At 36.1% G+C, this 8994-nt stretch overlaps 2 protein-coding genes across 3 annotated transcripts in view; one reads left to right on the top strand and one right to left on the bottom strand.

Annotated features, from left to right (window-relative positions):
• LOC111397487 (protein STAY-GREEN LIKE, chloroplastic-like) overlaps window positions 1–2088 on the top strand; it is a 13933-nt gene extending 11845 nt beyond the window's left edge. The window contains exons 2-5 of the mRNA XM_023024440.1: window positions 971–1147; window positions 1226–1384; window positions 1493–1639; window positions 1721–2088. Coding sequence (XP_022880208.1) covers window positions 971–1147; window positions 1226–1384; window positions 1493–1639; window positions 1721–1837 — 600 coding nt within the window. The 3' untranslated portion in view covers window positions 1838–2088. The remainder of the gene's footprint in view (window positions 1–970; window positions 1148–1225; window positions 1385–1492; window positions 1640–1720) is intronic.
• A 110-nt stretch (window positions 2089–2198) lies between these two features.
• LOC111397486 (TOM1-like protein 4) lies at window positions 2199–8611 on the bottom strand. Of its 2 annotated transcripts, none has more exons than XM_023024439.1 (11): window positions 8485–8611; window positions 7829–7869; window positions 7513–7641; window positions 6883–6961; window positions 5432–5530; window positions 5222–5335; window positions 4851–5020; window positions 4530–4611; window positions 4001–4086; window positions 3707–3901; window positions 2199–3175 (listed from the first exon to the last, which is right to left on the bottom strand). In XM_023024439.1, exons 3-11 carry the CDS (start codon window positions 7617–7619, stop codon window positions 2527–2529), a joined length of 1581 nt encoding a protein of 526 aa, XP_022880207.1. In that variant the 5' UTR covers window positions 7620–7641; window positions 7829–7869; window positions 8485–8611; the 3' UTR covers window positions 2199–2526. The 2 variants fall into 2 exon arrangements, with proteins under 2 accessions (XP_022880207.1, XP_022880206.1); XM_023024438.1 differs by having other exon boundaries at window positions 7513–7645.
• Window positions 8612–8994: the final 383 nt, after the last annotated feature.

An 8994-nucleotide genomic window follows, 5' to 3' on the forward strand; every position in this document is an offset into this window, starting at 1 on the left:
ACCTCTTGAGACAAAGTCCCAAAAAGGGATGTTCCTTTTATTGACGATGAACTTTACAATTGGAACGGAAAACAACGTGCCTCTAAGGGGCGCAAGCACACGAGTTACAGAAAAGGAAGTGTTTAAGTCTAAAAGCTAAAGGAATGAAAATTACATATTCTCTGTTCGAGAGTTTTGGATTCGGTCCTTTCTTCTAAGTTCTTTCTCCCTTTTATACTTCATAGGCGATCCCTTTGTGATTAACTGCTCTAAAAAACTGCTTGATTGCCCTATAACTACCCACTTTCTTTGTAGTGGCCATTTTGTCATGAAACTGTCCTTTTAACTGATGCCATTATCTTGCATCGTTCAACCGCTTTCGATTGAACCCCTTGAGTCGTGGAACGTGGTAAGGTTACTTTAGCAACTGCCTCAATAACTGCATTTCTTGATAATCATAATGCGTTATATTTGTTGATACCTTGGGCGACTTGAAGATTTGGGCGAGACTTCGGGCGACTGTATGCCACTCTATTCGTTCAGACTCTGAGCGATTTGCAAACTTGGGCGATGGCGTTACCGCACTATTGGGCCCCTTATTTGGGCCTTCACCTTGATTCGTTCAATTGGATTTCGTTTTTTGGGCTATCTGATTTGGGGATCCTCCAATTGGACTTTACTCTCTGGGCTGTTCGATTTGGGCTGAATTTTTATGTGTCAACAACTATTATTTTATTTTATTTTTTCGTTAGATAGTGATAGTTACAAGCTGCCATTTAGCTCAAGTATAGCTTATTTTCTCAGAAAAACATGAAATGACTGTAATTTGTTGTCCAAACAATTTGTTTTAACTTTAGAGCCTATGTAGTACGTGGCGTTGGACGCTACAATAACGGATAAAATGAGATTTCAATATCTTTTCTTCTTCAATACTGTTTGGTTCTGTTCAATGAAAAACATGCTGAGACTCTTTAAGTATATATCCTCGTAGGCTGCAAGGCTTTTGGGTCCTCCGGCAAGATTTGAAGCTTCGAAATTGAAAGTTGTATTCATGGGAGAAGAATCTGAGAGGAACACCAGAACTATGCCCAGAACATACACCCTCTCCCATTGTGACTTTACAGCCAATCTAACGCTAACCATCTCAAATATCATCAACCGAGATCAGGTAATAGAAATCATTGTTCTTCTACATTTTGAAAGTTTTTCTCATTTTCATCCTGGGAATATCTTTATTCTTTGACAGTTGAAAGGATGGTATAATAAAGATGATGTGCTTGCCGAGTGGACTAGAGTAAACGGGAGCTTGTTCCTCGATGTCCATTGTTACGTGAGCGGACCAAATCGCTTTCTAGACCTGGCTGCAGAATTCAGATACTACATATTTTCAAAGGAATTGCCTTTGGTATGTTCATCTTGTATCTGCATTCAGTCGAGAAATGTTGAATTCTCGTGTAATCTTGCTCTAATACGTTCTTAACAAACTAACTTTTAACATCATTTGAAACTTAAGGTACTTAAGGCTGTGCTGTATGGAGATTCAGATCTTTTCAAAGAGCATCAAGAACTAACGGACGCCCTAGTTCGCGTATTTTTCCATTCGAGCTCAAAGAAATACAATCGCGTTGAATGCTGGGGGCCACTCAAGGATGCTGCTCGAGTAGTTCATCTCATTAATCATCTCCCTTTTCATTTTTCTTCATAAATATACTAGACAATGACTTCGCAATTTATTTTCCAGGGAAGAGGAGATAAGATTAATGGGTTTTCCTCTGCAAGCAAGGAAAGTTCTGGGCCTCCAATAACTTGGGGAATTCCAAAAGCTATCTTCCAAGCATTTGCTGCCTTCCTTCTTTAACTTTATGCAATACAAGCAGGCAACATAAGCAGTACTGGGATTTCAAGAAGATACATTTGAATCCAAATTGTCAATTGTTCGGTACAGACAAGAATTGTTTTTAAGGTCATCTAATTCTTTTGCACCTTTTAAGATTTGCTCAGTAATTCTTGACTGTCAATTCTTATAAAATCGAGAAAGCTATTCATTTTCATAAACAATTTTGATGTTCAAAATGATAAACTTAAATGAGCCATTGTGCACCCTTGCTATCTTAAGTTATTGAAAGTTCGATGTGCACTCATGGTATTCAGTACTGGACAAGATTAATATATCAACAGCAGAATTAAATGATCCCCTGCAACAGAAGTACTGCACATCATTAACCAAATTAGATCGCAAGAATTTATGTTGGAACATAAATAATGCAATCGATTAGACATAAGATCAAGAGTAACCTGTAAGTCAGAAAAAGAAAACAAAATATATAAGCAAACAAGTCTCCAGGAAGCTGTTCATCGCAGCTACAACATGGACCAACTAACTATACAGGACGGAGATTCCAAGCCACAAAACATAATGTTGGCAATTGACAATCAAAACCTGACATTTATTTCATAAGTCTTCAAGGTGATCAACAAACAACGAAATAATTGAGAAATCAAGGCTTACTCTGTACCAACACAAGATAATCTGCACTGACTACTCACTTATAATGACCTATTAGGTTTAGGTGACGATGACTTGGCTTTGGCAAAATCAAGCAGATCTTTGAAAATGGCATCTTCTTGTTTTTCTTGTTTGGTAGAGGAGGCTGGAGATTTGATTGAGAGATTCTGGGTTTGTCCAACTAAGCCATCATAAGAACTCGGTCCACTACGCGAATTAGAGGGGCCACCACCATAAACAGGTGATTCCTCGAAAAACTGCTGTCTCTGGTTGTGCCTAGAAGGTGGAGGTGGAAGGACATCTGGGGATGGTACATCCCAAGGAGCTGGAGGCAATTGGTCAGCAGATTTGCTTGTACGAGCAGGCTCTTCATACGCAGGTTTTGGTGCAAACATTGATGCTGTGGGATTAATGAAATCATCAGGAGGGGTGGAAGATAGCGTCGGACTTGGGGGACGGACTAGATTACGGTTGTTTGAATTGTCTGGGACAGCAGCACGTTTAGATCCCGATGCTCCAGAAAATCGTTCCGTCTCATAAACATCACCACTGAGATAATCAACCATTCCTGAGTCTGCACTAGTTGGTTTCCTTGACGGAGGAGGAGGAAGAATGCGGCTGATCTGCAAGGGTTCGCTCCTAGCAACATCTGGCTTCTGCCCATGTCCTTGCAACGTATCCCTTGATGATCTGTAATTACGTGAGAGGTTTTATCAGTCAAAGTTGGAAATAAGTTAACTTTATCCATAGCGAAGAGCTGTTTTTGAAAATAAGCAACTTTTTTCATTTTTAGAATTCAAAAGTTTTAAGTGGTACAAATTTGGAAACAAAAAGTAACCCAAATGTTACCCTTCTTAACTACGGAACATATCCGAGAGATATAACCAATTTAAATTGATAAAGAAAACCCTACTATTGATGGATTTGTGTTAACTCATGTTAGACTAGGTTTTGAAAAATCACTTTGCATGACTAAACTTCTTCCCGTTCCATTACTGTGTACCACATGCACTGGAAGCAAGAGAGCAAAAGGATTTTGAGCATTTCATCTAAGCAAATTTTTGGCTTAATTTTGTATCACATCAGATTAGACACATTTACACAGTAGTCTAGGGAAGAAGTTATTTTGAAAGTAACTCCTACCTTCCTGTCAAAATCAATAACTTACTCTAGAGAAAAGAACATTTTTTTTTATTTTTTATTTTTTTAAATTAAGATTACCTGTGTGCTAATTGAGAAAAATCTTCTTCAGACTCGTCATCCTCATGATTCACATTCATAAGAGGTGCAGCAACCGGAGTTTCTCTAGTCGCCACTGAAACTGCAGGTTTTCCCCCAGCAATTTCATCATGTCGAGAAAGAACTCGTTGCAAAATATCATTCAAAGCTAATCCCTTACAAAGTAGATCCTCGTCCCTGCACAGAAAAGGACGCAGCAGCTAAGCCCTAATCCCAACATAAATGGACAAATCCAATTAATTTACTCTATAAAATAACCAAAAAAAACATTCTTACACAGTATTATTCACAAGAATCATGACACGCTTTTGGTATGAACGACATTGTTCAACCAGGTCAACGATCACCTCATCCTTCACGCCCTATGCTCAAATATCAAAATATTCAAAATCCACCAGTACAAATTTCGCAGAATAGTATTCTTCTCACAAGATATTATGGATCTCCATAAGTAACGAATTTAACTTTAATTCAAAAAATAACTCTTATTCTGAAACAGAAGCATGTTTGGCTAAGCTTAAAAAATTTAATGAATACATAAATTTATTTACAAATAAGAAACTTCAAAACAACCAATATATTTTATAAATCACAATTAGAAACAAAAGCATGTTTGGCTAAGACCAGTAATAGCCTCTTCAGGTGCTAAGTTACATTTGAGCTTAGCCAAACATGCTCGAAGTTACTTATTATGACCTTAAGGCAAGAGTTACTTTCATAATTAACCTTTTTCAGTTAAATGCGTGAAGAAAGTACGTTATTCAAGATAAAAGGAAATGAAATAATACGTTAAAGAAGTTATAACCTTCTGATCATGGGGGTTTAAGGCACCAAGCATTTCAAATAACACATCTGCAAGTCTCTCTGCATTTTGGATTTCTGGCAAGCTGTATTAGGCAAAAGAGTACTATAAATTTCTAGAAGGTGCAATTTTCATCAACCACTACTACTCAAAATCATAAAGTGACCAATGAGAACTGCTATTTGTTGAATATTATCTGGCAAGAAAGTTCAGGATCTCCTTACGATTGAACTTGTGAAAATTAACATTTACAATTAAAAAAAAAAAAAGAGGAAGAAAAGAAAAGGAAAAATGAGATATAGACAGAAGTAGGATATGATGTACCTCAGTCCAGAAACATCAGACTGAAGAGACTGGAGAGATGCCTGAACAGCAGCTTCTTCATATGCAGAAGCAGGGTTAGATACTGGATGCGGTTGTACTGGATGTGTTTGTGGTGGGGTGAACAATGGTACGCTATTTTCCTCTCGTGGTGGAAATTCCACACCAGCAGACTGTCAATATTTTGATACAAGTGACTCAATGAGTTACATAACTCTAGCTTAAACATGAAGCATCAATCCATCTTGAGAAAATAGAGATGATTCTAAGTAATATGGGTTTCATAAATATCAAACTCCTCCCTCTACAGAAGAATACAATAGATATTACAGATAACTATACTGAAACAGAAAGGAAAAAGAAATGTACTCAACCTTCAGTTCATTGTAGGCAGCATGGTACTGGGGAAACCTTCCCCTAGGCCCCCCTAAAGCTTCTTGCCAAGTATCTATCAATATCAAAATCTTCTCCCTTACATTTAAATCCGGCTGCAGAAGTATAATTCAAGGAAGACATTAAAGTCATATTAGGATCTCAACCAGGAGAAAAGATGAAGATATAAGTAGGCAAAAAGACTAAACCACCTTCTTCTTTACAATTTTGACCATCTCATGTAAAATCTCTCGTTCAACAATCTGCTGAAACACATTCTCCCCACAATTTTTGCTAAGAGTCTCTAGCACCTGAATCATAAAATTTTTGAAGAAAAATATTTTTATGAGGCTTAAATTCTCAATATACATCATATATCAGCCAAGATATGTAGCACAATCTTAAATAGGTAGAAATTAGTGCCAATTGTAACAACGCCATGCAAGGAAAACTGTTTTAAGTTTACAATCAAACTAAGGAAGAAAATATATTAGACAATATGAGACAATGTCTAATAGTCTTCAAATAAAAAAGAAGTGTTCTCCCTAAAGAGATAAGGTTTGCAGCCACGTGCCATGTTCATGATTGAAGAGGCACGTATAGATTGTCCATAAAGGCATAACAATACTGGAAAAGGGAATCAAAAGAAGAAAATAAGGATGTCCAATCCCACTAAGATCATGACAATGTCCAATCCCACTAAGATCATGACAATGTCCAATCCCACTAAGATCATGACAATGTCCAATCCCACTAAGATCATGACAATGTCCAATCCCACTAAGATCATGACAATGTCCAATCCCACTAAGATCATGACAATGTCCAATCCCACTAAGATCATGACATATATAGAAATAGTAAGCTTGAACTAATAATACAAAGTTACTGTAAACTAATTCTTGTAGACATTTCTTCTACAACTGGAGATCTGAAGAAATTCTAATAAAAAATAAGAACTCGTATCAATCTACATGAGATTCCACATTAATTTTGTATTTTTTAATCCACAACCACCTCATCAGATTTCTTAGCGTCCAAGAACAGCACTATCTCTTGACTAAATACCACGTGAACCCTTTTAAATTCCCATAAATGATTCCCAAATAGAACAAATTCCAGCAAACTAAAACAGATTAATGGATCTTGGGAAACTGTAAATAGCGAAGTCTTTTATAATGCATCTTATCACCTCAATTTCAGAAGATATGAGTACCATTTCAAAACCTTAAAATAGCCTCACTTTGGAAACAAGTCTCCTAGGTGTAGATCCTAGAAAACACTGATACCAAGGCAAGACAAAATAAAATTAAATGAACATCAAGACCCCAGCCACTTGGTTTGCCAATACAAGGAGGTGGCACCAAGAGTGTCCACACAAGGTTTCAGAATTTTACACCAGCAGTTCTTAAAAATTCCGGCATTAACTTCTCTTTAAGTGCCTACAGGCAGTAACTAATTATTCTTTCCGGTTAAAACCAAGTTTCTATAAGCATTTTTATTCTGTTACCCAAATATACTTCCTGAAATCTACATACTGAAACCTGAAACATTTCCAGCAATTGACTTCCCAACTTCTTCAGGTGAGCACACTGAACATATTTGGAAAAGAATTTAATGGCCACGTATGAAAAAACAAAGAAGGATATACGGATATTCTTACAAATAATGCAAGGAGCTGTATTTGAGGGTTTTTATTCCCCAATTTTTTCTTGAGTATCTTCAGCGTATCTTTCGCTTGCCTGCAGTTCAGCTCAACTTATAAGAATGATAGGAATTTTTGGTAAATAACTTACACAAGTCACATTCTTTAAGTGATAAATATTATATTTTATATGCTGCCCAGTAGTATACTTATAATACAAAATTACTTAATCAAAACAATTCTGTGAAGCCATAATTGGACAGTTCCAAATTATCATTAGATGAAGCACATTTTGATGGAATTTCGTCAGTAGGTTAACCAGGTAAAATTCTATCTAATCTGCAAGATGTCACGAGAGAGAAAACAAGAAACAGAACTTATGTCATTACGTTCAATTTTGAAATTCAGAACCACTAAAAATTTAAACAATGAGATTTAAAGCAAATATTTTGATAAATGTAAATAAAAATTCTTTTTGCAACCAACCACCTCTTTCAAATTACTTTTCTCTGGTGTGGGAACATCAGTGAAATGTTTTAATTCATTCTTAAATTAGAACTGGAGTTGATAAAACGAAATTAATTTTGGTTAAAAATAACAAAATAAATTACAAATAGCATTCAATTCGTCAAGCAAAGGAAACAATACCCAGGATCTGAGTTTATTATGTCGCATAGCTCTAAATTCACTCCCCAGTCTGGACCAATCAGCAGATCACTAGTGGCCCTCTCAGCAACATCTGCAGCATTGGCCATATTTGTCTATTTCCTACTACCACTGCCTAAAAACATGCAGATATCAAACCGTTAAACCAAGTCACCAATTGAATACACGAGTATTGATAAAATAAGGACTAACAGAACCACATGCACACAATTCAAATCACGGCATCCATTGAAGAAGAGAAATAATTTTGCTTATATAGAAACAAAGATGCCAAAACTGAACAGGTGATAGGTCTCACCCGTACTCTTTTTTGGGGATATGATCAAATAACGGCCCTCGCTGCAAACAAAAACAAAAGATAAGTTAAAAAAAAAAAAATGCGTGCAAACCAAATTCAACATCTAAAAGGAAAAGGGCAAAAAGGAAATGACAGCATAATTGCACTCTTTGTGTTTTTTTCGCGTGTATCACCAGAAACATAATCTAGTGACACACTGAAATCAAGAGTCAAAACGGTAAATTAACAGTGCATGAAAAAGTCCACCAAAAATTAATTGAAAAGGCAACCAATACATTATCAGAACTGAAAATCAATGCTAAACAAAAGCTAGCTCTTTTCCTCTCTTGCAACAAAACCAAACCCACCAACAATCAAAATCCCATACTGTAAAGTAAATGATAAAAAATGTAAAGTAAATAATCAAAATCAAGAGCGAAGTTTGACCAAAAGCCTAATTCAAGATTGCAAAACACGAAATAATGGGCCCTCAAAGCCCAAAACCAACCACCACGATAGAATTACATAAAACCACCCAAAAATCTCAAAGATCACGTCTTTTCAACAAAACAAAGATAACCCATTTGAATTCAACAATAAAGATCTAGAAATATCGGAACCAAATCAAGAAAGATAAAATTCAAATGAGAAATGAATCAGGATGTTTCAAAGATTACCTTTCGGAACCACCTGCAGACTAGTCTAGTCTATGGAGAGAGAGAAAGACAGAGAAATTATTATGAATATAATTTTTTATGAGAGAGAGAATGCCAAAACGGAGATGGAAAATTATTTTGCCAGGTTTCTGTCTATTTAACGCGTGTTATCTGTCAAAGCATGTAGCTTTTTTCCAAGCCGTGTTTGGTATAGTGAATTGAGGATGAGTCATAAAGATACGCATGTTTGGTTAAAGTTTTATAGGTGCTTAAGTTTAGCTAAACTTCTTCATAGTCGAGCTGCTGGCTCAATTTTAAAGCCTCATCTAGTGAGATAATGACCCTTATAGAATCGACTCTGATAGATCTATCAAATTTAAAGAGAAATGGACAGACTTTATACTATATTAATGCGTTCTTTTAGAAAAATTAATCAACTCTCACAAGCTAATAGTTCCTCAATTGGTAGCGGTTGAAAATGAGGGCTGGGATGGAGAATTTTTTCACTTTTTAATAAGAATAATTGTGTTT

The sequence above is a fragment of the Olea europaea genome, chromosome 7, assembly GCF_002742605.1.
Source record: "Olea europaea var. sylvestris chromosome 7, O_europaea_v1, whole genome shotgun sequence".
NCBI lineage: Eukaryota > Viridiplantae > Streptophyta > Magnoliopsida > Lamiales > Oleaceae > Olea > Olea europaea.

What these genes read in the sequence shown, in the direction of transcription:
- LOC111397486 (XM_023024439.1), bottom strand. Translation starts at nt 7,619, where the DNA reads ATGGCCAATGCTGCAGATGTTGCTGAGAGGGCCACTAGTGATCTGCTG. An exon ending in ATAATAAACTCAGATCCTGG is followed by an intron (nt 6,962 to 7,512) that starts GTATTGTTTCCT and finishes GCTGAACTGCAG; the next exon opens with GCAAGCGAAAGATACGCTGA. An exon ending in CTGCCTACAATGAACTGAAG is followed by an intron (nt 5,021 to 5,221) that starts GTTGAGTACATT and finishes AAATATTGACAG; the next exon opens with TCTGCTGGTGTGGAATTTCC.